The sequence below is a fragment of the Maylandia zebra genome, linkage group LG1, assembly GCF_041146795.1.
Source record: "Maylandia zebra isolate NMK-2024a linkage group LG1, Mzebra_GT3a, whole genome shotgun sequence".
NCBI lineage: Eukaryota > Metazoa > Chordata > Actinopteri > Cichliformes > Cichlidae > Maylandia > Maylandia zebra.
The window spans coordinates 36042761-36069953 of record NC_135167.1 but is presented as its reverse complement, the minus strand read 5'-3'; the positions used below and the strand labels follow the sequence as shown (position 1 = coordinate 36069953).

The window sequence follows — 27193 nt, the reverse complement described above, 5'->3', positions numbered from 1 at the left end:
CTAGAGGTGTCTTTATAAAGTAATGTTTTTGTTTGTTGATATTTTGGGACATAAATAAAAAAAGAAGGGGTTTTTTTTTTATCACAAGAATGTGTTTTCTGCTTCAGTTGTCGCAAGTACATGAATGAGTGAGAGTCTAAACATGGCGTGTCATGTCCGCTTGAACACAAACCACGGTGTGGACATGGCAATACTGTATCCAAAAGAGAGGTTTTGTGATTAGCAGTCTTTACCATGTTAATATGAACTCTCCACAAAAAGGTCAGCTGTGAGGTAAATCTTCCAGAAGTTAAGGTTAAGCTATAACACCACTTGAACTTTTAAAGCTGTTGTGTCAGATGCCTTTACAATAAAACACTGTGGCTGCAAACTATGAACAGTTTTAGAGTTACTTTATTTTCTCCTCATTGGTTCCACGGTGCATTTGCAGCACTGAGCTTTGGATGGAGCTGTCAGTCACTCAGTGCTTTGAATATTAACAAAGTCATGCAAATGTTCTTAGCAGTTTGTTTGTTTTGGGAGTGATTCACAATCCTTCATACCAATCCTTGCGTTAGTTTCAACAGCAATGTGTGACAGTATGCATTTAGCTCATGATTTTCAAAGTTTGTTGGGGGTATTTTGGGGACAGGGGGATCTTCTCTCTGCATCTTCTCTTTTAGTCGCCCCAGATCCACTTGATTTCACTAACAGATCCTGTTCAGTGCATATAAAACATGTATGAAATATATAAATGATATGAGAAGGAGCTGTGCATGCCTTATTTTTTTGTCCCAGTGTTTCATCATTTCCTTAATTGTTCACTATTTCCCAGCCACTCTTTCTTTTGCATTTATTTGTTTGCTAACATTTTTGCCATTTCATTTGTGTTTTCATGGTCAATTTTTTTTATGTTTCTCTGTTTGTGAGTGGATGTCGTTTGTAAGATACGTATTGGGCATTCAACTTGATATGGAGTGCTTTGCATGTCTATGTTTTTGTTTTTTTTTTTCTTTCTGTGTTTTCAGATGTTCTCATGCCGGCAAATTCAGGCCGGTGCTGGACCTTTTTATAAGTTTTGTTTCTTCACAGTGTTTGGGGAGGGGAAAGATGAAATAAACATTCTTATTTTGAAGATTCCTTTGTCATGTCACATTTTGGAGAGTATTTTGTGTTCTGACTTTCTTCAGGACATGCAGAGACTTGTTAATCCTTAACGGTTAAACTTCCTTTCCAGGTTAAAAAAAAACGTGTTTTATTTTATATTTGGCCATATTGGTTGTTTCAACTTCCTTCCTGTACCTTTGAGACAAAATTCACCTGATTGTCCCCTTACAAACAGAACAGTTTGAACCATCAGTAGGGTTGTGGTAGACCCTGGTATCCAGTAAGGGTCCTGGCTAGACGCCTCCATGCTAAAAACCAAGCCCTGGAATGGCGCAGCTACGTCTGCAGCCTGTCTGCAGCTCAGACACGAGCATTTCACTACATGTTGTACTCTGTATGATTGTGTATGTGACAAATAAAGGTTGGTTAGTTGTTTGCTTCTGTGCTTCATCTTGAGAGCACAGGATATATGCTCTCACTGAGATCATACAGAGCCAATAGGAGAAAGAAAGAAATGTTGGAAAGTGTATTTAGAGCAGTGTAAAACCCAAGCTTTTGGCTCACATAGATTACTTTTGACATATGTTGAAAATTAGTCTGTGTTTAATATGAGCATCCACCATTGACAGTATACACTCACCGGGCAGGTATACTTGTAGTGTTGGGTACATCTTGCCAGTACTAGGTTTGACACACGTTTGCTTTCAGAACTGCTTTAATTCTTTGTGGTATAGATTCAACAAGGGTCTGGAAACATTCTCAGACATTTTGGTTCATATTGACATGACAGCATCTGCTGGCTGCACGTCCATCTTCAGTTCCACCACATCTCAAAGTTCTGTTGGACTGAGATTTGATGAGGCCACCTGAGTGCAATAAACTCGCTGTCATATTCAAAAAACAGTTTGAGATTATTTCAGCGTCAGCGTGTTATCCTTCTGGAAGCAGCCATCAGAAGATGGGCACACACGCTCAACAACAAAACTCAGTAAGCCTGTGGTGTTTAATCGATGCTCATTCATGCCTACCATCTGTATGTCCCAGCAGAAATTGAGACTCATCACACCAGGAAACAATTTTCCAGTCTCCTGTTGTCTAATTTTGGTGAGCTTGTGGCAATTATTGCCTCCGTTTTCTGTTCTTAGCTGGCAGCAGTGGCACCCAGTGTGGCCTTTTGTTGCTTCAAGGTTCGCTGTTTTGTTTCTTCAGAGCTGCTCCTCTGCAAACATCATAATGAATGGTTATTTTATTCGTCATTGCCTATCAGCAAACAGCAACACAGTCCTTCTCCCCTGAACCCTACAAGGCATTTTCACCCAGAGAACTGCCCACTCAATTTTTTCCCATTTTTCGGACCATTCACTGTAAACTCTAGAGGTGGTTGTGTTCCCAGCAGATCAGCAATTTCTGAAATGCTCAGACCAGTCTGTCTGGTGTCAATAACCATGCCATGTTCAGAGTCACTGAAATCTCCTTTCTTCCCCATTCTGATTCTGACTTGACTGACCCAAATGCAATGAGTTGCTGCTATGTGATTTTCTGGTGACATCTGTGTGTTAACGAGGAGCTGAACAAAAAGACAGAACAAAGTAATTGGTGTAATTTGTTAAAGTAACAAATCACATCAGCAGACTCAGTAACAAAACCATGATGTTAAGATTATGAAAATTTATTCCAACTAAGTTTAATTAAATGTTGTTTTAAAAAAAAAAAGTTTTTTCATGTCTGTCAGTGTACAACATCACATAGTTTCTCTGTGTTTATACACCACTCTGCATTTAATCTTTGGTTCTTATTCATCTCTGGGTCTCTTGCACAGTGTGTCTTTTGTCCTCTATACTCTATATCTTAAATTGGTTGCAGCAAATGGCCTGGTTATGCTGAAGGTTTCTTGATGTTAATGAGAGTTTTTCCTTCCCACTGTTGCCAACTGGATGCTCATAGGGGGTATTCTCTATATTATTGTAGGGTCTTTAACTTACAGTATAAAGCACCTTGAAGCAATTGTTGTGATTTGGTGCTATATAAACAATCTTCAATTTCTATTTACTTGTCCCATAAGATTAAGAAAAAAATAGCTTAAAAATTATTTCCAAACAACCTTTTGTTCCCTGAACAAATTTTCTGTTTTTTCTGAAGATCGTCCCAAACTGGACCACCTTCAGCTTCCCCCTGCCTCCTGCTCCTGGATCAAAAGTGTCCTCACTATCCGGCCCCAATCACTCAAACTCAGCCTCTGCAAAAAAGATTTAAAGTACCTTCGCAAAACTACAGTATTAACAATTTGTAGATCATGTCAGAAGTTTTTATTAGTTACAATGAGCAGAGTATCACTGTGCATACTCTGTGTTGTCACAGTTGGTCTTCAAATCACTGTCTCACTGTCCACTTGGTGTCATGTTTGCTAATCTAACAAGAAGGTGAATGACACTCATCCTTAACAACTACAATATAACGGGCCTAGAACAACTTAATATGACACAGCATGCTAAATATGTTAACTAACATCCACATGCTTTGCTAGTGGAAGCTCAGAGTATTCCAGCCATGGTACACTCATTAATTGCTCTTTGTTTTTGCTCTGCAGTTCTTCTTAATCATTTTTCGGATATGTTATAGTTGCATATATTATACTATGATCAGCTTGAAGGCTCACATTAATGCATTCCTACTAGTCCAACTGGATTAAGATGATGACGTCAGATGTATGCTTACACTTACAACAATTAAAATGAGAATGGTGAAATTATCCTTTTAAGTGCTGTTTACCCGATCTGCGCAATAGTTCGTTGATTAAAAATTAAATTAAAAAGCATTTAAGCCAGCAGAAGTTAATAATATAATCATATTAAGCTTTATTAACTTCATCTGTTTAATTATTTTGAGCGTTTATTTGCAGTGTTTTCATTCCAAGCGGATATTTATGTTTAGATAACGCTTTCTTCTTTGTGAGGCAAATAAGAATTTCACGTAATAATCGGTTTCTCTATCTAAAACACCTGACCACACCCTAAGTAGGACCCAGCTTCCTGTGCAAGTCCCTGAACGCCCCATTATTCTACATCGATTCAACAGGCAGCAGAGTCTCAGGATTCGCCTCAAAACTACACCTGCGAGCCCAGCAGCAGTTTGAATGTTGGCGTATTGATACAGCCTCATGTGTGAGAGGGAAGGTGAAAGGTGTTTGGCTGCTTATCCTCTTAGTAGCATTATGCTGAGCCTCGTACAAGCCCTGCCATGCGGTGCGCCCTTGTAGTTCCCCAAAAACCGGAGTCAGCATCTCTGCGTCCGTTGCGCACAGCTGGAGGAGCAGTCCGCAGCGGCGCGGGGCCGAGCAGCCGGCCGCACAGGTAAGATCCGCGTCCTTGCTCTCTTCACACCGCTGCTTTCTGCGATTTATGCTCTTTTTGCTGATAGAGTGTAGATTAATGATGTACACCGACCTTGCATTATAATCCGGGCTGTCCTCAATTAAACCCCAACGCGCGTCTTTCACTCGCAGATTTCATGTTTTGTTTTTTGTTTTGTTTTTTTAAAAAACATGTTGACGTTAATGCACATCTGGCAGTATAAATTATTAGTATTATTTCATTTACAGCACGCGCGGATTTCATCACGCTAATTTCTGTGCGCTCTTTAAGCCACAATCAGCAGGAATCTCAGTATTTACTGATTTTATTTAGACGGATCTCCTGTTTTTTCTCGCCGCTTTAACATGTTTGACGTGTTTTCAATAGACTCCTATTATGTGAGAAGCTAAAGCCTGAGTGATTATGTAGCCATAGTAACAGGTGGCTGTCTGCATCCTCTATCACCCTCAAATACACACATAGATACGCGCGCGCGCGCGCGCGCACACACACAAACACACTTTTCCTTAGTATATCTGCAAGTATGCAAGCAGAGGGGACATTATAAATACACACGTGTTCATGATGTGATTTTAAGCTGTAGGTATTTTCTGGTTTTCAGTCCTTCCACAGGTCAAAGCTGAAGATGAAACACACTTTGTGCGTACATGTGCTTTTTTGTCTGCTGTTGGCTTCTTCACACCACATAAGAGCGCAGGCATGACTAAGGATTAGCAATGCATCTGACATAACTTCCTGTTTGGAGTCGAGACAATGAACGTATACTTGCCTCAGAGGAGGAGACTAAGGTGCAGCCGCATCCTCTTCTTTATCTCAGGTGTGCTGCTGTGTTTCGTCTACACCTTGACTTTGAAGGCCAGGCTGTCACAGCCACTAGCCTCCGCCCAGACGGATGATGGAGCGGAGGTGGGTAGCGATGAACATGTGGAGGTCAGCATCCAGGAGTTGATAGCGTCTAATGAGACTGAGGAAACTAAAGCTACCCTGGTGAAAGTCGTCAACAGGACGGATATCGAACAGTGTATCTATGTAGATCCCCAGCCTCCCAAACCGCCACCAACTCCACCGCCACTGACCACCGCAACTCCACACTACCCCCCAACCCAGCCACCTCACAGGAAGGGTGACTACCCAGAGGACTTGTTCTCGATAGAGCAGCGTCAACAGGGCTGGGTGGCCCTGCACATTGTAGGGATGGTTTACATGTTTGTCGCCCTGGCCATCGTCTGCGATGAGTTCTTCGTCCCTGCGCTGGAAGTCATCACCAACAAGCTGGAGATCTCAGATGATGTGGCTGGGGCCACATTCATGGCAGCGGGAGGCTCTGCCCCTGAGCTCTTCACCTCCCTGATTGGGGTCTTCATCTCCCACAGCAACGTGGGTATCGGCACCATTGTGGGCTCAGCCGTCTTCAACATTCTCTTTGTGATCGGCATGTGTGCCATCTTCTCTCGGGAGATGCTGCACCTGACCTGGTGGCCTCTGTTCAGGGACGTGAATTTCTACATCCTGGACCTCATCATGCTTATCATCTTCTTCCTGGATAACATGATCCTGTGGTGGGAGAGCATCCTGCTGGTGCTGGGCTACATCAGCTATGTGAGCTTCATGAAATTCAACAGTCAGATCGAGCAGGCGGTCAAGACCCAGCTTAACAAACACATGAGCATCGTTAAGGTGTGGACCACAGAGGAGCCAGAGAAGGTCAGTAAAGGTCCCTTTTTTAAAACAGGTGTTCAATGGCTACAGTTTGCCCTTTTTTCTGTCTTTCTTTTAATTTCTTGGTCTGATTGATGAATTGTGTCTTGCCTAGAGGTGAAATCATTAATTCCTGAGCTAAAATAATTAATTAGTTGAATAGTTAATTAACAGATGATAATTACACAGTACATTGGTTGGAAATCATTTTTAATACAGAAAAGGCAGTGTGCGTGTGTGTGCTGCTTGGACTAGCTTACCTGCCATCAGGCTTCCAGGCTTTCTTGGTCACTTTGGTTTTTTGCTCTTTAAATTTAGACAAATGAACACTTGCTGTGACACTTTTATTGCACTTTCGGTCAAATTATATTCAACATGAGCAACTTGAGCATCTTCTTTTGTTCATGGCTTCACGCTCACTGTAAGGAGAGATGGGGGTTGAAAGCATGAAAGAAAGTAACATCCATAAATAACTGCACATTTCTACAAAGACTCACAATTCACTGAAATGAAACATGAAATTAGGTAAAATAAATAGAAGAAAGAAAAAAAAGATTAAAGGTTTGCCTTCAGACAGGCTTATGGAGTCAGTCACTGTGCAGAGGTACATTGCTACACTGGGTTTGGCTCTTTCATGAGATTTGTTGACATTAGGAGAGAGAATGAAGCGTTAACAGGTGTTAGAGTTATTTTTGCTTCAGCAATAAGAGAACAAAATAATTTCTTTTATTCATCACGCATTTATCAAACATAAAAGGATGGATGCAGCCAAAACAGATGTTTCTCTAAGCAGTTGTTACCAGAGATACTATCTATCCATTTATTTTCAGTATACACAGTATATTTTCTATCCTTTCATCTCCGCACAGTTGGGACTGCCGCCTGCTCGGACACACTGAAAGAGAGACAGTGATTTGTGGTTCTGAGCAGGTGAAAGACTGTATTTGTGTAAAATCCTTTGATGGTACTGAACAGAGAGGACTCCAGGTGTCATAGATGGGGCGTCACAGGGTGGAGTGATGCAAGTGTCAGTCTTTCTGTCAAAGCCCTGAAATACCACTATATAGAGACATCATTTCATTTACAATTTAAAAACAAAGGAATAAAAGGTTCATTTCCTGCAGGCTGAACAGCTCTCTGCTCCGCTGCTGCTGGGAGAGATCAGCAAATGTCTGAGGCCGTAATCAACATGCAGAACTGCATTACAATATCTCAAGGGCCCGCAGAAGATTCGCCAATTAGCCTGAAGCATGTCTGCAATCAGCATGTGCTTCAGTATTAACACCAAGTGCAGTGAGATGCGTTGCCACATTGCTGGGTCAGAATTGCTGAAATTCAAAACCTCTTCACAGATTTCAGTACATGGTGTTCACATTTATATACATGCTCAACCATCATTTCTTTTTGTTCTTTTCATCAATAGAACACATTAATATCACCTGTTGCATACACAAACACATATATACATAGATTTGGGAGCTCAGTTTAGGAGCATTCATCGTGGAAGCTGTGTATCAGTAGGAATAATGCAGTTGTTGAAACTGGAGATTTAAAAAGGATCAGCCTCAAGGCTTAAGGGTTGTGACTTACTCTTCTGCTGATGGTGAAAAACTCATGCTGGCTGGACTTTTAACTAGATTAGGGGCTTACTACTGTCTTTTGTAAAGGTTTAACCTGGAATTCTTGACCTGTCTCAAGACTACAGCTGGAACCATGTCAATTCATCACTTTGCATGTCTACTCCTATGACTGAGTTTAGACTGAGTTTCTACAGTACATTACAATACAATACAATGTTATTTATATAGCACATTTAAAAACCAGAGGTATGTCAAAGTGCTTCACAGAACCAATTAAGAGCAATAACACATGCAAATACAGACCAATCAAATTGCCAAAGCAATCTCCGCTGTTCATATGCTTGAATGTATACGTGTGAGGTAACTCGAACTACTGGTAACCTGAACTGCTGTTAAACTGCCTCACTATAGGAAAGTGAAGCACCACCACCTCCACCACCTGCTGCTGCTGCTCCAGCTGCTCCAGTTGCTGCGCCAAAAGTTGAAGAAAAATCCAAACCAGAACCTGTACAACCTCCAAGCAGCCCTCAAAGCAGCAAACTGCTGCCAGACTCACAAGATGACAAGACAAGACTCAAGGTTTGAAAAACAAACCTTTTGTTGGTTTAGACCATATGAAGGATTAACAAAGCCCCAGCTCTGAAAAATTAAATACAGTGAAATACTTAAATCTAGTCTTTCTATTGGCCAGTAGAGGGTGAACTCCCCAGTTGCAAAAAAGGATGTCCAGTTATATAGATGTCTGGCAAAACAACTCTAATGATCACTTTTTAAAGGACATCAGTAAGCACTTAAATGTTGAGTTTATGGTGTCAGTCATTATTTTCAGTTCTTACTGAATATAAAATGATGTTCAATTTGTAAATTATGGTTTAAATTACAGTCCAAAAAGATGACAAAACAGACTAGCTTGTTAGTGACCCCATGCTGTGAAAAAAAAGTCAATACCACATAAGCATGCAGTGTTCCTTGGCCACTCCATCACTTCAATCTGGCCTGGAAACACTAATATGGTAATGGGACAACTGGGTGATGCCACAATGGCCCTTAAAGCTTTTATATAAAGCTTATGTTATTTGTTGGCTAAATCTCCAGTTAAACTGCAGTGTGACTTCCTTAATTTCAAAGCAAAAATTAATATTTACTTTCAGATGAATTAATGGAGGGATGCATCAGCTCATAATGGAATAAGATCGTAAAGGATCAGCAGATATTTTATCTACACAAGGAGTGTAAGGCTCTTCCTGTTGTAGCTGTTGTAGTAGCATTTAAGTGTTAGATTTACTTTTAAAATCTGTAGGTTTGGTTTATTTTATATGTATATGTATTGTTAGCATACACACAAACTCTGATATAATAGCATAAGTTCTTTAATAATTAATAACCTAGTGAACTTGTTACTTGAATTTACACAAATTAAAATTATCAGACTTACTTGGCCTGGCTTGCTACTATGGTAAGCTAGTTAGCTGGACATGCTAATGTTAGCATCTTGCGTTAAAGCAGAGAAACATGTTGGTTAATCTGTTCCTCACACTTTCATTGACTGTTTTTGGCCCTTCAACGTTTGAAACAAAAGTCAGAAGTCATCTGATGAGACAGTTTGTTATTTGATTTTTGGGGTAGATATCGAGGTCCATCAGGCACTAGTCCTTCTCTCCCTTTTGTTTTTATTGTCCAATTCTTAAAGGTGTTTATCACAAGGCAAGATAGTGACATTGGCAAAACAGCCTGTACATATTGTTACCTTTATTATTGTTTTCAGCAATAAAACTCTAGAGTGAGATGACAGTGTTAGCCTGTAACATTTGACAATAATTGTTACCCATTTCATGCCAGCCATTTTGGCATGTCAGTGTAGGGTACGCTCAGGTGTCATTTACAGTCCTGTTGTATTTAATGTTTTAAACCCATTCCATTTATGTGTAGTGCCAGGACCCTGGTTCCTCTAACTGGATCATAGCCATAGTTGACGTTATTAATTATACCTGTTTTTCTCCTTGCAATACCTTGTCAAAATGGCTGCTCTAACAAAAGCAAAACACCTTTTTGATTCTCACTGGTCTGCACTGGTTAGTATTATTAAAGGTTCCCTAAGGTTAAATGCTTTAGTTCTGACTAGGTGCCTGTTGTCCTGTAGGTGCGTCCAGCCCTGCAGCGAGGAGGCAGCTCAGCCTCCCTACACAACACCTCGCTTCGGAGCACCATCTTCCAGCTGATGATTCACACATTGGACCCTCTGGGAGAAGGTAACCAATGTTTTCTCGGGTGATAATATCACGTCTGCAGCAAAATTAGAAATTAAAAATGCACAGTGCTCATTAAAAACTGGTTCAACATACATATTTGGGTCAACAACCAAATATGTATGTGTAAATGTCAAAGTTCTAACCTCATTATTTAGCTACAATTTGATCCTTAATTTTAAAGGACTTTCTGTGATGAAGTATTTTACCATTTTAACATAAGTAAACAAGATGCAAGATGTTGGAGACGGTTGATCTGATATCCTCGTGTTGGTGTTGTTCCCAGATCATCATACTAAATGTTGTTCCAGGATCAACATTGCAAGTGACCAATCAGAATGTTGTGACATCATACCTTTGCGACTTCGGGAAAAACCGGCGTAAAACAAAAAACTGTACTTAAGCTGCGTGAAACCGCCTCTGTCCGCCGATCAACGGACCCTGACCCTAACCCTAACCGTAACCCTTTAATAAACAGTAAGCAGAATTGATATTGTCCTTGCAACATTGGAATTTCATAAATGCACGAATGGCTTGGCGCGCAAAGGAATAACGTCACAACAATGTGATTGGTCACTTGCAATGTTGAACCTGGAACAACATTTTCATGATGGTCTGGGAACAACACCAACACGAGGATATCAGATCATCCGTTGGAGACAGCAGGACCTCACTAATGATTACTTTCATTATCAGTTCCCTAATAAATTTGTCTGTAATTAGATTTAATATTTTTTCTTACTTCTGTACCTGATGCTGCACCTTCCATTCAGGAGAAGTTAAATTAATTAACAAATAGTTAAATCTGCTTACAGCTTCTTTACAGTTTTCTTGACATTTATTAAAGGCCTATAAGCTTCTTATAAATGCTTAGAAGGCTTAAATAAATCATTATCATGCATAAGAAAAAAAAGCTGTAATTAATGAAGGAAATGAAGGAAAGTGGTGCTTAATGACCAAAGCAAAGTCTTCTCACACTCGCTCATGGACTGTAATTAAAAATAATAAATAAAAAACCAAGTGAAATCCTGTTGATCGATTAAATGTTCCAGCTTGTTGCAAAGTTGCCAGTGACTCAGCTGTATCCCTCCTGTCCCTTTCTCTGAGTCAGTGTCGCGTGATGAACCGCAACGACCTTCAGTCTGTCCTCGAACTCACCGGTGTGCTGTTCCCTAACTCAAAGCACTGAGCCACTGTTGATCCTTAATCAGCTTTTCAATACAGGGTAATAAAAGCTGGATAAGAGCCAGCATGCTAGCAAGCCGAGCGTTTTATCTCTGTGGAAGCAGAGACCGGCTCCTTGCAGCTGGACTGCAGTACGCAACCCTAACCCTAAACATGAGTGATTTCCAGATAAATAGACCCGTGATTTTTTGCATACAGTTCATTTGTGGAGCAACTGGTTTCAGTGCAGCAAGTGTGCTGCAGTGTATTTCTGTATTTGTGCTGACAGCAGAAGAGAAGGCTTTGGTCCGACATAAAGGAATCTGACTTATCCGTTATTTCAGCTGATCTATTAGGTTTCATTCACTACATCAGAACAATGTGAAGTTACATCTTTCTAATTCAGAAACTTCTGCTGTATTAGGGAGTGGTATTTAATTGATTTTTTTCATTCTTTTGTTAAATTTAAACAATATTAAGGACAGCGTTCCTGGAGGATTAAAAAGTTAAATTATAATAATTCCACAATAGTAATGCCACACAAAAAGTTACACATCAAAGAAGACGTTTTTGGACTGTCAGGTTGTAGCTAGACTTTCTTACTTTCCAGGATTTGACTTGAGTTTGTGGCTTCTAATGTTCCTCACAAGGCTGTCTGTTACAGTGTGGACAATGACTGCAGGGCATCTGATTTAAAGTATTCTTGCTAACAATGTCACCAAATTTGCAATGACAGAATTGGACAATGTAAGAAAACTTGACAAGCCATGGCAGTTGCATGGATCAAACTTCAGACCCTTAATCAACCTTTATGTATACCGATTACAATTATATTAGCAGAAGAGGAAAACCCATGAATGATGTCTTCCATTTTCTTAGCATAGTACAAGCAATGTTCCCTCTAATTTTTCATGTGTCTGAGCGAACGCACAAACTCCCTGAGCGGTCCCTTGGACCACTGTGAGCAACAGCAGATGTGTGCACTGTGGTCACGCCAGCATGGAATCGATCCAAGTCACATGGTTTATTAAAATAATCAAATTACAGCATTTACATTTATGTTAGACTACTTTTAATTAACTGCTTTAGCCCACTTACAATGAAAATGTAAAAAAATCTTGTTCATGACCTGTGTAGTATGTTAACACTATTGGAAGTAAAAAATAACTTGAACTCCAATTCTGAAAAAACAACTTTCTTCTTTCTTTTTTTTTTTGTAAAGCTCTGACTTGTATTATTAGTATGAGTCTGTGGTCTGGGAGAGAGTCCTGTAACTCTGTCTGCAAAATACAGTATATAATGTTGGGCAATTAATTACATAGTTACTTCTTCAAAAAAAGTAACTGAGTTATGCAAACAACAAGTTTTTTGCAGCCGTTTACCTAAAAATGCAGCCAAAGCGTTTTTTAAAATAAACATTTCAAACTATTTACAGAACAATCAGCTGTTCTGCATCAAATTTGATGCAGTAAATATAAACCACGATAGTATTCAGGAAGAAAACCAAACATTGCACATATTTTTTTATCATAATTCTGGTTTAATGTGGCCTATCAACACAATTTAAAAACTGGTATAAAGTCCACACTTTTTCCGTCAATTGTCCCGTCTGTCCTGCTCACATCTCCAATGGTTGTACACGTTGTCATTAACGTGGCTTCACTCCACATCAGCCATGCCACTTTGCTAGCTAAAACACCGTGCCAGCAGTGCACAATTGCGCACGCGCGCAGCTTAGAGGGAACATTGAGTATAAGTACAGTATAATACTCTATATAATAATGTATATGTGTGTAAAACTGAAATAAAGTAGTGTATTGATTGATTATTAAGAATTTAATAAAATCAATGTATCTTTAGAATAGTTCAAACCAATAAAAAATGATACTTACTTTATGAATTACAAAAATAAATTGTAAAACACACACATTACATTTCCAAGTTTGCAGTCTTGCAAATTTTAGCCAATCTTTATGCGGTGTACTCAGCTGTAAAAGGAAAATGAATGTGACTCTAATTCTGACTTCCAAAATGCTCACAAGTTGCCAGTTATTTTGAGACCAGTTCAAACTGTTTTTTGATAAGCAGTTATGTGTGACAGCGTTTAACCTGAGCCTGTTACTACCATGCAGAGATATTATTTTTGTTACTATGAAACATTTACTGCACCATGAACCTGAAAACTGTCAGTCAAATTGAAATCAGAATCAGAATCAGAAAGGGTTTTATTGCCAAATGTTGAGCAGGTTTACAACATTAGGAAATTGCTGCGGTGCTTCAGTGCAAACATACTGTCATAAATTGCGCTTAAATAGACATGAAAAAATAAAAGTAAGAATAAGAATTAAAAGTGCTACGTAGAAAGATATATACATGAGTGCAGGTGGTGATCAGTGCCAAAACATGGAATGATGCAGTGAACACAGCGTAGGGTCATGTGTTAGTGGTGGGAACAGTCGTACGTTTATTGTTCATGTGTCCAACAGCAGAGGGGAAGAAACTGTTCTTATGGCGAGAGGTTCTGGTGCGAATGGACCGGAGCCTCCTGCCTGAGGGGAGCAGGTCAAACAGACTGTATCCAGGGTGAGAAGGGTCAGCTGAGATCCGAGCTGCACGCCGCAGTGTCCTGGAGGTGTACAGGTCCTGCAGAGATGGGAGTCTGCAGCCAATCACCTTCTCAGCAGAGCGCACAACACGCTGCAGTCTCTGTTTGTCCCTGATAGTGGCTCCAGCGTACCACACGGTGATGGAGGAGGTGAGGATGGACTCGATGATTGCGGTGTAGAATTGCATCATCGTCCGTGTTGGCAGGTTGAATTTCTTCAGCTGCCTCAGGAAGTACATCCTCTGCTGGGCTTTCTTGATGACGGAGGTGATGGTGGGCTCCCACTTCAGGTCCTGAGTGATGGTGGTACCCAGGAAGCGGAATGAGTCCACAGAGGTGATGGGGGTGTCAGTCAGGATGATGGGGGGGAGTGGGGCTGTGTGCTTCCTGAAGTCCACAATAATCTCCACTGTCTTCTGGGCATTCAGCACCAGGTTGTTGTGGCTGCACCAAGACACCAGACGTTCAACCTCCCTCCTGTAGGCAGACTCATCCCCGTCCGAGATGAGCCCAATAACGGTGGTGTCATCTGCAAACTTGATTAGCTTGACAGACTGGTGGGTGGAGGTGCAGCAGTTGGTGTACAGGGAGAAGAGCAGAGGAGAAAGAACACAGCCCTGAGGGGAGCCGGTGCTGATGGTCCGAGAGTCCGAGACATTCTTTCCCAGCCTCACATGCTGCTTCCTGTCCGTCAGGAAGTCAGTGATCCACCGGCAGATGGGATCAGGCACATTCATCTGGGAAAGCTTGCCTCGGAGATGGTCTGGAAGGATGGTGTTGAAGGCAGAGCTGAAGTCCACAAACAGGATCCTGGCGTAGGTTCCTGGGGAGTCCAGATGCTGCAGGATGAAGTTTAGGGCCATGTTGATGGCATCATCTACAGACCTGTTGGCTCTGTATGCAAACTGCAGGGGGTCCAGGAGGGGGGCCGTGAGGGTCTTGAGATGGGAGAGAACTAGGCGCTCAAATGACTTCATGACCACAGATGTCAGAGCCACGGGTCTGTAGTCATTTAGTCCAGTGATCCTAGGTTTCTTGGGGACAGGGATTATGGTAGAGGACTTGAAGCAGGCAGGCACATGACATGCCTGCAGTGAGGAGTTGAAAATGCCAGAAAACACTGGGGCCAGCTCGTTTGCACAGTGTCTGAGGGTGGCAGGAGACACACCGTCTGGGCCGGGAGCTTTTCGAGCATTCAGACTCTTAAACTGCTTCCTCACATCTGCTTCATGAATATGAAGAGTTGTGGTGGGAGGAGGTGGTGTGAAATCCTATTATGTGTGGGGTGAGGAGGGGGGTGTTGTAGGTGAACAGTTTGAAGGTGGTGATGGCTCTATGGAGGGGGGAGAGGTGGGGGAATTAGTGTCCAAATTGCCTCTATTGTTGGGGCCGTTGGAGGTGTGAAGGCTGCCTGATGGCTCGTCAAAACGGCAGTAAAAGTCGTTAAGGGTGTTGGCCAAGAGCAAGTCATCAGTGGAGTGGGGGGTTTTAGGCTTGTAGTTTGTGATATTCCTAAAACCTTTCCACACAGAGGCCGAGTCATTCTCTGAGATCTGCTGCTGCATCTTCTCAGAGTGCTGATGTTTAGCAATGTCCACTTCTTTAGTGAACCTGTACTTGGCCTCTCTGCAGCAGTCCCTGTCTCCGCTTCTGAACGCCTTTCTCTGGCCCTGAAGTTACAACCATGTCTGTGGTTTCCATCGTAGAAGCAGTTCTTAGAGGGGCCGTTAAAACCCCTGGCCTCAGAAAAGTCAGAAGAGGTAAGAGTTACAAAAAGTTGTTGCCTGGTTTGAAGCGTTTGTTGTCTTTAATTTTTTTGTGTATTTGTTTGTGGATCAAACTTCAGATTTCCTGCTTAGTTGTGTTGCTTATCTATGTTTTGAAGTCAAACTTTCTGGAACTCATCACAGTCACTCAACATGGGCATGTTAAACTTTTGGTCCTCATCTGTTAGCCTGGCTAATACAAACCTGACATACGAGACAATTCACCGCTGAACAGAATAATGTTTAGAACAACAGTGGGGCTCAAGGCCAGGAATGGATTAGCCACTGAGTTGGAGATGACTCCAGATGACTCCGACATATCATGTCAGCAGGTCCATCTAACCCAATCTAAGTTAGGCAGATACCACAGGAAACCACAGAGGTCATATCCAGGCTTCAGCAGGTCTCAGCTGTTTTAACCAATACCTATTCACACAGACAGTATGTGCATACCAAGAATATGTGGGTGTTTTTGTGTCGCGGTTTGGAGAATGAGCTAATTTTTCACCTTTGATGTCAAAAAGAAAAAAGTAATTAAGGAGTCAGACTGATAATGTGTGTTGTGAATGTCTGCCAATCAGAAACATCTTTTAATGGTGATGTTAGAGGGGAGGGGCCAGTACAGAGGAAAGGTAAGGTGAAAAACATCATTGCTGTTGTGTTGTTTCTGCACTAGTTGTTCTTGTGGTTGTTGTTGTTGCTGTTGTGTTCAGTCTGGTCTGCTATTACAGAACACATTTTTGACCGCTATGCATGCATTGGATGGTTGCATGTTTGTGTGTCCGTCAGAAAGCTGTGAGAATCGTTGACCTTTTGGCACACTCTGGCTGTTTGTAAAGAACATGACTAATTTATCTGTAGACTAGTGTCATTGGCTGATATTATGTATTAGACAATTTGCATATTATTGATCAAGAAACTGACCTCACAGCCCATTGTTGCTGGGTTCAGTCATTATGCAAATGTACTGTTTATAAGGTAGGGGAAACCCGCAGTCAGCTGAAACTGAAGAAATCACTTGGATGAATGAGGAAACATTTCTCCCACTGAGAAAATGAACACAAACAACTTTTTGGGGTCCAATTAATAAAAATCACATTTATTGGACGCTGCAGTGTGTATCAATAAATACATGGTTTGACAATCTTAGAATAGTTTCCAGGTTTTTCCAAGGGTAGCTGCATAGGCAAAGACTACCCTGACTAACTTCTGAAGCACACCCAGTCATGTTGGGGGGGCCTGAAATTTGACAGAAATTGCACAGTACAGAAGCTCCTGTGACTACGATGACCTGGATAACTGAGAACCTTCACAGACAGAAACAGGAGTTTCAAGGGTTACTTCTGGTAGGACTTATGAGCGCTGATGTTCCACCAGAGGGCACTCTTCAACTTCCATAACAGTATAAACCCAACAACCACATAAACCAAGCCAAGGCATGTGGAATGTAAACAATAAATTACAAACAAACAAAAAAATGTCCTTAAAGACTGGGAACATTGGAATGGTAAATAATCAGATATCTGTATTGGCCTGAAAAATCTTATCTTAGTCAGGCTCTAGAGTAGATAAAAGCTTGGTGGTGATAAACAGCTTCAAATGAGTCGTAAGTAAGGTTCACATTTTAGCATAGGTACCAGTAATTGTACCTGTTCTCACGTTTGCACTGGATTGGATTGGATCTTTACTCCTAAATGCTGGTCAGTGTGTGTTTATCAGGTCATGTTATTGTTAAAGCTGGTTGTAGAAGAACAGGCTTCACATGAGATTTGTTTGAGCAATGATTCTTTTAACTGCAGCGAAGAACAAAGTAAAGCCTATGAATGTCCCGATGACGGGCAAACTGCAGAGCAAGTCCCATCACCGCTGCAGCGAAGGTGAGTCGTTTGTGCGATGAAACGCCTTTCCTGAAAGCATACTTCCTGTGGGTGTGTTCCAGTGCCATCAGTATTTTGTTTGACTAAATGCATAGTTTTGTTACATGATTTCGAAACATAACCCAGATTTCCAACAACATCTGATTTATATGTTGAAGCGCTTGTATTTCTCTGGCCATTTTTACCTACAATCCTCTGTCATAACATTGCGTAATTTTGTATTGTAATGCAACAGTACAGAACACATATCAGTTATTTTTTGGCATCTGTCTGAGAGGTACGCTTGTGATGTGTGTTAGCCCAGTTTTGCATAAAGACTGAGATAAAAAAAAAAAAATCATATTTTAAATCACATGGGATAAAATTTAGTCTCAGTATGATGGTAAAAATCAAATATCAAAATATCTCCCTCTATAATCCATATTGTGTTTTTTGGTTTTGTTTTTATGTATTTTGTACTCCATTGTATTGAAAATGACTTTAAATATGTTTTGGCATTAGGCTCAGTTTACTTTTCCCATTTTTTGTGCTATTAGCTCAAACGGGTGAAAGAATGGATCTTTCTAAAGAGCTTACAGAATATGAGCCTGGTGTTTTAATAGGGTACCTCCACAGCAAAAACTCTCTTTGTGAAATTTCTTCCCTCCTAGATATTCCACGATCAGCTGTAAGCAATACCATCTGCTTGTCAAGTGATAAAGTATAGACCCTGCTTCCAGGTCTTTAGATGGAAACCAGCACTCTAACTTACTGCTTCTGAGTCAATTAAACCTCATAAATCATCTTTTTCAGGGATGCCGTGATGTTAAACTTTATTGTAACAGCTGGGATAGCAGTGATGCTGATCATTTTTATTGAAGATCAAATCTCATTGTTGTCACAGTGCTTGTTTAGGAACCGAAGAAGAGTTTGAACCTGGAAATAGATGATGTAAAGTTACAGAGCGGGGTCATCAAGTGCATGTGTAAAAGTCACAAACACTCTGCTCATTCACTAACTTCAGAATTCCAAACCTCCTCTGGTATTAACATCAGCACAAACACTGTGCTCTGGGAGCTTCATGGCTTTGGTTACTTGAGCTGAGCAGCTCCTGTAGGAGGAGCTGTGCATGAGACAAAGAAATTGGATTAAATTTATTCTCATCTTCTAATTTAAAAAGTTAATATCAGGCTGCATAAAAGGATCCAAAGGATGTTTAATTTGTAATTAATTGTGTGAATATTCAGATGAAGAAAGTTATTATTTTAATAGTTGTACTGTTGATTAATATTGTAGTGACTTGTGCTTTGACATTTATTGTGATATTGCGAGTGCACATATGCACATGGTCTTCTATCAGTAATCAGAGACAGTTTTGGGGTTGAAGGAGGTTGTTCTTCAGACTCAGTTCATATGTTTGTGCGTCATAGTGTGGAGTAAGGAGTTGCTTGACAGTCTGAGGTGCACAGCAAAGTGGGGCTGTGAGGAACCTGGAGAGGCCTCGACAAGACCGAATCAATGAGCCCTGAGGATTAACATGCATATGAGTGTGCATGTGACTCTCTTCCCCGCCTTTAGTAGAGCATGTTTATTGCCAGACACTCCAATCACTCCCACTGCCACTTCATACTGGCCTCTAGAGCAGAATAATTTGTCAGTGTAACATTAAATTTGTGATTTATCTTCGCTAAGTGTGAAATTAGCTGCAGTTCTCTAATATTTAGATACGTTTAAAAATAAGTGTGAGCGGAAGTTTTCCAAATTCTTTAATACAGCAAACTTGCTTGGAAATTCAAATTCACCTGAATTTTTAATCACCTAACTGCAAAGTACTTTAGCTGATATAAGGTGAGGAGTCATCAGTCTGAAGTGATGGATTTAAAATGGTGACCATAACACAAACCAGCAGGGTTATTACATCATCCAAAAGTGACTCTGTTCAGTTGTGTTCAGTTAGATATGGGGAAACACTGCTGGATACAAAGAACAAACTAAAAGACATCTTTGCCCTTTCAAAATAAAATCAAAGGAAAAGTCAGAGTGGCAGGTAGACAAAGAAGACAGTGAAAAGGTCAAAGTAAAAGCATAAAGTCACTAAACATTTAAGTGAGGTTGATGTGTCCTGTTTGTAAAAAGATGCAGTGAAACTGTTTTATCTAAAATGGCTATGGGATATTTAAAATCTGCAGTGTTTGAAAAGCAGGTTAAAATTCATATTTTTATCTATATTACTCCGTGTGGTTTTCCTCTTTTTTAAGATCCAGATCAAAAGCCAAAGTCTGAGCAGCCAGCTGCTGCCGGTGCATCAGAGGGAGCAGCTACTGCTGAGCCGTCCACCTCACAGCCTCCAAAGGCAGAAGAGACAACTCAGGAAACATCTGACCGACCGGACGAATCGAAGGTACGAGAAGATTTCAGCTCACTGTGCAGTTTGCCACAGAAGTGAGGAAAGTGGAGATTTTAACAACTTTGATCCTATAGTTTTAAAAGTCGTGATAATACACGTCTCATCTTAATATGAACGCACGTGTTTCTTTAGCTGTTGTCATGTTGCCAAAAGAAACTAGTTAAGTTGTCAAGGAAACTGATGAAAACCTAGCAGCATCTGTATCCTCCATGCGAATTGCGAAGCACTGGAATGCAGTCAGATGTTAATTGCAATGTGAAGCCTGGGAAATAACAGGCGTGATGAGGATGTGAAGATGGCATTACTGTCTCCCTAGATTTGAATAGATTAGCTTCAAATTCATATTTCTGCTTCTTTATCTTTTCAACAGACCTGGAGACAGAAAGCTATGACTTTAACTATGTTTCTTACTTGATTTTGAATCTTCAGATTTTAAATTGGCCTCTAATTATTCCTGGCATAATGTATTTTGAAAATGCACCCAAGGAATATACTTAAGCACATGGTGTATTAGTAAAATTGAAGGAAAGATGGTAAGAGCGTTGGCTTCAATCTGCACATTTTCAAACTAATTTAAGAGGTTTTGGCTTGCTTCATATTTGTTTCTAGTATGTGTTCTTCTTTCCTAACATATTACATTTTGTTTATGTGGTACAGTTCAAAATAAAGCTTGAAAATGACAAGAATGTATAATCTTTAACAAACACATCAATTGAGAAATGAAAGTAACCGTTAACACCCACACAAGTTGCTTTCTGTCAGTTTAGTGTCACCTCAGTTTTCTGGCATACTGACCTCAGATCACACTTTGCATGGAGGCCTGTATATATCAGCTGCCAGCACTTTTTGAAAACCACATCGCCAAAGCCAGAAGCTGTGAACAAGGCTGTGAGGAGGTTGGATAACATGCAGTGTTGAAGAATGATGGAGGGCCTAACACAAGCACACTAGCTTATACTTTTTGTTAATTTATTGTTCATGTATACATAAAAAAATTAAAAAGGAGTGGCAGTAATGTTGCAGAATATTAACAAAGTATTATAGTAAGATATTAACAAATAACAAAGTAAGATATACTTAATCTATCCTAAAAGTTGGGAAATTACTGTGTTATAAGCAAACTAACACTACAAACTAAAAGAACCTCGCTCAGTGAAGTAAATACAATATCACAAAGCAAAATAGCTCACAAAGGTAAAAAGAAAAGGCGCAAAATAAAAATAGAGCTAATTTAAATAGAAGAAAAAAGTGAAGAGCTAAGATAATAAGGGGGCTTAATAAGTAAAGCTCTGACAATATAGGGATATGTTCCTTCTCTGTAACATGTCCAGGATTATGCTGCTGTAACTGGTGCAGTCCCTTCACATTTCTTGTTACCACTCAGAGTAACGTCTCTGTTGCCCAAAAGTACTGAAACCATGTACGGTCACAGTGGGGTCTGGAAAATGTGAGTGTGTCAATATCTTGCTGCAGCACTCCAGGATACACATCAACTGTGAGCTCACATTTGCCATGATGATCACTGGAAGAGCTCCAGAGCTGAAACCCTGTCTTATCCTCCAGGACTGTTGTGCTCAGGAGATAGATCTGTCAGTACCATCAGCTGGTGAAAGGTCTCCATTGCTCAATCTCATTAGAAAATAAACCAGTAGTAGACTGGTAGTAGAAGTAGACTCATCCAAGACTGGACGTTTCAAGACTTTCAAAACAAAAAGTCACAAGTTCATACACATAAATAACAGTGAAGTCCTCAAATAATAAAAAAAAAAAAGCTAATTTGTGAAATGTACTTAAAAATATTCTCATGTAAAATCATCAATTCACCAAGACCTAAACCAGCCCTGAAATATTAAATACTAAATAATAAATCTAATGCATCTTTTATGTGGTTCCCGCTTCGTTGTGTGCAGTGAGTCAGGGGGTTTGACTCACTCTGTTCCTTCTCCTACAGGCAGCAGCAGCATCAGCAGGTGGATCAGGGGGCTCTGAGGGCAGCGCTGAGGATGAGAGTGGTGACGAAGAAAGCAGCGACTCGAGCGAGAGTGAAGATGATGGCGACAATGAAGACAAGGAGGAAGAAGAAAAGGAGGAAGAAGAGGAGGAGGAGAACCAACCACTGTCTTTAGGGTGGCCTGAAACCAGGCGCAAGCAGGCGACATATCTGTTCCTGCTGCCCATCGTGTTCCCGCTGTGGCTCACCCTGCCTGATGTCCGCAACCTGGTGAACAGCCCTCATCATCATTATCATTATGACCTATGACCTTAAAGCTTTACATACTAAAATGATGTATTTTATTATCTTTACCCATGGGATTGGAACAGAATTGGCTGAAAACTTGGCTTCTGTAAGCTGTACAAACTTGATAGTTTAAGACATATTCATGCAATATGTGATTTTGACCGTGGGCACTAACAATAATGGCCAAGGTGAAATGCTTAGCTAACCTACAGGTAATATAAAGTTTTTACTGATTTTCACATTTGGTGTTACTTTGATCTGATTTTCACCAAAATTAATTCATCTTGAGCTGTTTTTGGTATCTACCGACACACAAAACTTGAAAATATCTAGAAAACTGTGAATGCTAACAGACAGATAGAACCGACTGCAGTGAGTGAATTGTATGGATCAGATGCTATCATTTACAATGGATTACATTGGATTAATTTTTTATTTTTTGTAGTTTCAGGATCTAAGTCTCTGTTCCCAGGTGTCATAATGTTTTTGAACATGTAATGTGAATGGCTCTGGTGCTTTTCAGGCATCCAGGAGATACTTTGCCATCACCTTCATAGGCTCCATCATCTGGATTGGTGCTTTCTCCTACCTGATGGTGTGGTGGGCTCATCAGGTTGGTGGAGTCTTAACACATGTTATGTTGGTCTTTTATTCACACTGATAAGGACCCTGGCAGACTACTTTCCTACATGTCTCAGAGTAGTCGGCCCTGAGTGATGTCAATGATACTTTCAGGTGATGCTTCTGCAGTTAGTGCGGTTAGTTTAACATAAAGATAGTGAGAGCATAACATAGAGACAGTGAGACTGTCCTAGTTTTATAGAAAGTTTTGTCTTTTATTTGTCTCGTTTTACCTTGTGCAAGAAAAAAACATAATTTTGCCCAATTTCTCCTTAAAGGTCATCTCATTGTGCTTGCACCGCAGTTGAGGTCTGGGCTATGAAAGTTCTCGCTCTTCTGGACATTATAGTGGAATTTACAGCCTGATCCTCAGGCATGAATGCACAGTGCACAACCCCATGATTTTTAAAAATTGGTTTAAATTGGGAGATTATGGGCTTTTCCATAATGCTGTTTGTTCTCTGGGTTCTGGCCTCTTGAAATGGCAGCCTCAGAATAAAATTGGACAAAATGAGACTTCCAGTGAGTGTTTTTGTTTTTGTTTTTTTAAAGCAGCATTACTACAAGAGGTCCAGGGGTGCACAGAAAGACAGAGAGACTCCTCTCCCAGTGTACTTCAGACCCAGCCACACACTGAGACGAAAACTGGTTCATCCCAAAGACAAACTCCCAAACACAAACTTAACAACGTAGTGTATGCTGTACAGTATAGCGAGGAATGCTCAGACCTCTACATTGGAGAGACCAAACAATCACTTCCTACACGCATGGCACAACATAGAAGAGCCACTTCCACGGGACAAGACTCAGCGGTTCATCTCCATCTAAATGGCAAAGGTCACTCTTTCGTGGATGCCAATGTTCACATTTTGGACAGAGAAGACAGATGGTTTGAAAGAGGAGGGAAAGAAGCCATTTATGTCCACATGTCTTTAAGGAAACTTAAAGAAGTCCAGATGCTTTTCTTTCCAAGCTCCTTAGACTACGATGACCTGGATGACTGAGAACCTTCACAGACATCCTTGGAGAGAGACTATTTAGGTTTTTCTGTAATTTGAGTTTTATTTAGTCTTTGTTGGGGGAAAAATGAAGAAAAAAATGAATAATGTAGAGTAATGTTAACTAGTTAATTAGTCACCGATTTGGGCACACGGTTTAAAATTTTGGTCTCACTTTGTGGCACTTGGGCAGTTTTACCAACCAACTACAGCCAGGTTGGGGATACTCGTTCTGACACTTGTTTTTATCTTTTACTGTTTGCAGGTGGGTGAAACTGTGGGCATCTCAGAGGAGATCATGGGACTGACCATCTTAGCAGCTGGGACATCTATCCCTGACCTGATCACCAGTGTGATTGTGGCCCGGAAGGGTTTGGGTGACATGGCAGTGTCCAGCTCAGTGGGGAGTAACATCTTTGACATCACTGTAGGGTGAGTCACTCTTAATTCCATTCAGTTTTATTTACATAGCGCCAAACCACAAAAATCGCCTAAGGCGCTTTATATTGTAAGGTATTGACCCTACAATAATATGGAGAAAGCCCCCAGAATCCATTGTGTCTAGAATAAAGCATTAATTTATCCACCATTGTACCTGTACTTCAGTCAACAATTGCATCATTGTTGTAAACAAATAAGCCAATATTGTAATCACTATCAAAAAGTTACAAGAGGCTATGCTAAAATAGGCCAAAATATATTTTCTTACAAAAACAAAAAAGGAAGATGTAGCAGACGGGCTACGAAGGTGTGATGGTAAATAGCTTGATTTCTGCTTCTGTTCTGTTTGGTTTTAGTCTGCCGATCCCTTGGTTGATATACACCCTGCTCCACAACGGTGAGCCAGTTATGGTCAGCTCCAATGGCCTGTTCTGCGCCATTGTGCTGCTCTTCCTGATGCTCCTCTTTGTCATTATCTCCATCGCCGCCTGTCGGTGGAAGATGAGCCGAAAGTTGGGCCTCACCATGTTCGTACTGTACTTTGTGTTCCTCGTCCTGAGTGTTCTGCTGGAGGATCGTGTCCTCATCTGCCCTGTTTCCATCTGAGGGAAACAGCACCGTCACACAAGACTTGGTACATCCACACACGAATGATACTGTAATATAGGATCTGTTAGAGAAAAGAACTGAGCCTAATGTTAAAAGGCTGATCAGGCACACACTAGATGCTAAATTAAAGGAAAATTCTACGCTTAATGTGGTTTTACATATTTAATCTGACATTTAATGACATTTAATCAACATTTTCCAGCAGCTCCAGTCTCATAATAAAGTCTTACCCTCCACCTTTTTAACTGAGTGTCTAAGCTCTGTGAAATATATTCAACATATAGTGCAAAGAGATGTACACTCAATGAAATAAGGGCTAGGATGTTACTGTCTTTGGTATGAAATACAATGAGATATCCAACCGTGGCCTCTGTTGGCAGGAACAAAGACTGCCACTAGGCGCCTACTGCTTTAGTATGAGTAGTGGGATTAAACAGCAGGCAGGGATACATTGAAATGTTAGTAGAAGAGATTGGAAAATGTGAAGCTTAAATCATGGCTTTCAAGTTTGGAGGGTGTGTTTGGTATTGGACGTGTGGCTTGCAGGATTTGATCCATTTGTGCACATGTTCAGCCGGTAATCAGCAATCTGACTTTATTGCCCACAAAGAAGTGATTATTTCTAACATATTGTTTAATAGTTGCCAATAGGAGTCCACTGGGAGTGCACTGAAGCAAGCCCGACTACTGTGTGTCCATATTTCCAACATTTCCAACAGTTTTTTAATGAAAAACGGGAAAACGATCAGACTTAGCCGCTTAGTCTGCAGGCGCGTGATTAGAAAGCTAAGTGGTCACAACTATTTTTCTTTGTGGTTTAAAAGCAACTACCATTGCAACTATCATTTTCAAAGTTCATTACTAGCCATACTGTGCAACATGGATTTAATAAACTTAAGAGACACATTTGATTAGTGTAGATTGTACACTGGATGATGTTACCTGCCGAATCTTGGCCAAGATGAATGGCTGGTATTTCTCATGTGTGTGTTTCCATACTAGATCCTCATTTGTGCGGTCACAATATCAGCTGAGAGAAATTATCTTTAGTTTTTCTCAAGTACTGGTGTCAGCACATCATTTCATGTTGCACTCCTAACAATAGTAGGTGATAAAGGATATAACAGCAGCGGTGAGATGGCTGTCTTTGATTTCAAAACCATTACAACAGCCAACTTTGAACCTCTTTCACAGTGGGCTATAGAATCACCAGTTTGGAGCCATGACCAAATTAAGAATAGTTTTACCCCAAGAATCCTCTTCAAATGCAAAAAGTGCAACAGTTTTGTATAGTAGTGAAACACATTTACCTAACACATGAAAGATCACAGGTCAAGACCAGGAGAAGACACAAATCCTGAAGTCCAACACACAGATCCATCTGCTGTAGCGACCTGCTGTGAATGAGGGAGTAGCTGGAAGAAGCATAATTAAAAACTTCTTATCGCGGGAGCAATGACTGTAAAATATCAATACAGCTAATGCACACAAGACGAGAGATGTCAGAATAAATCAGGAAATAACTAACGCTAAGACCAGGACTAAGATATATAAGATTGAAATAAGATTTGCCGTGTTGTGGCGTTAACGTCATTTCAACGAGATTAACGCTGACAGCACTAGTGGAAACACAACGAATATGACTGCACATTTACTCCGACATCATCCTAGTGCAAAGACAAGTGGAAGCAGATAAAAACAACAAGCACGCATGCTTCAAACTTTACCCGAGTCATTTAGACAGCCGTTAGCACATGATTCTCCTTATGGGGACCTGATATGTTTAATATGCTGCTGAGAATATAGCCCAGAAGAAGCGTATAGTATAGCTTTTATTTCGGAAAGAGCCATTTCTCTGTAATAAACTCTCTTTTCCAAAGATGAGTGATTTCTCAATCAGATATATTTATTTTTTTTATTACTTTGTTGTTTCAGCAACATTACATTTCAAAACTGTACGTTTGAGTTAAAATATATATTTATAATTTTAATAAATGATAAATTAAAAAGGCATGAACATTTTTTTTGTATCAAAAAAATATCGAACCGTGACACCAAAGTATTGAACCGAACTGTGAATTTTGTGTATCGTTGCACCCCTAATATATATATATATACTGTACTATATATATATATATAGATATACACTCAACAAAAATATAAACGCAACACCTTTGTTTCTGCTCCCATTCCCCATGGGATGGACGTAGAGACCTAAAATTCATTCCAGATACACAATATAACCATCCCTCCCAAACAGTGGTCACAAATCAGTCCAAATGTGTGGTAGTGGGCACATCTGCCATATTGAGATAATCCATCCCACCTCACAGGTGTGCCACATCAGGATGCTGATCTGACATCATGAGTAGTGCACAGGTGTACCTCAGACTGCCCACAACAAAAGGCCACCCTGGAATGTGCAGTTTTGTCTCACAGCAAAATGCCACAGATGCCACAAGCAATGAGGGAGCGTGCAATTGGCATGCTGACAGCAGGAATGTCA

General features: G+C 40.5%; 2 protein-coding genes across 2 annotated transcripts in view; both read left to right on the top strand.

Moving 5' to 3' along the window:
• The window catches only part of LOC101467683 (very-long-chain (3R)-3-hydroxyacyl-CoA dehydratase), a 17769-nt gene extending 16655 nt beyond the window's left edge, over window positions 1–1114 (top strand). Inside the window, exon 12 of the mRNA XM_004573284.2 lies at window positions 1–1114. This exon is cut by the window's left edge and continues 392 nt beyond it. The gene's annotated coding sequence lies outside the window, so the exon portion shown is untranslated.
• A 3166-nt stretch (window positions 1115–4280) lies between these two features.
• On the top strand, window positions 4281–26911 carry LOC101467990 (sodium/potassium/calcium exchanger 1). The gene is made up of 9 exons (XM_004573285.5): window positions 4281–4436; window positions 5059–6161; window positions 8147–8314; window positions 9876–9984; window positions 19631–19773; window positions 21731–22000; window positions 22542–22631; window positions 23903–24069; window positions 24435–26911. The coding sequence occupies exons 2-9, from the start codon at window positions 5211–5213 to the stop codon at window positions 24682–24684; spliced, it is 2148 nt and encodes a 715-aa protein (XP_004573342.2). The 5' UTR covers window positions 4281–4436; window positions 5059–5210; the 3' UTR covers window positions 24685–26911.
• Window positions 26912–27193: the final 282 nt, after the last annotated feature.

Bases quoted from the DNA above. Each gene is read 5' to 3' on its own strand.
- LOC101467990 (XM_004573285.5), top strand. From the start codon at position 5,211: ATGAACGTATACTTGCCTCAGAGGAGGAGACTAAGGTGCAGCCGCATC. The intron at 8,315-9,875 runs GTTTGAAAAACA...GTTGTCCTGTAG, and splicing joins ATGACAAGACAAGACTCAAG to GTGCGTCCAGCCCTGCAGCG. The intron at 22,632-23,902 runs GTTGGTGGAGTC...TACTGTTTGCAG, and splicing joins TGGTGTGGTGGGCTCATCAG to GTGGGTGAAACTGTGGGCAT.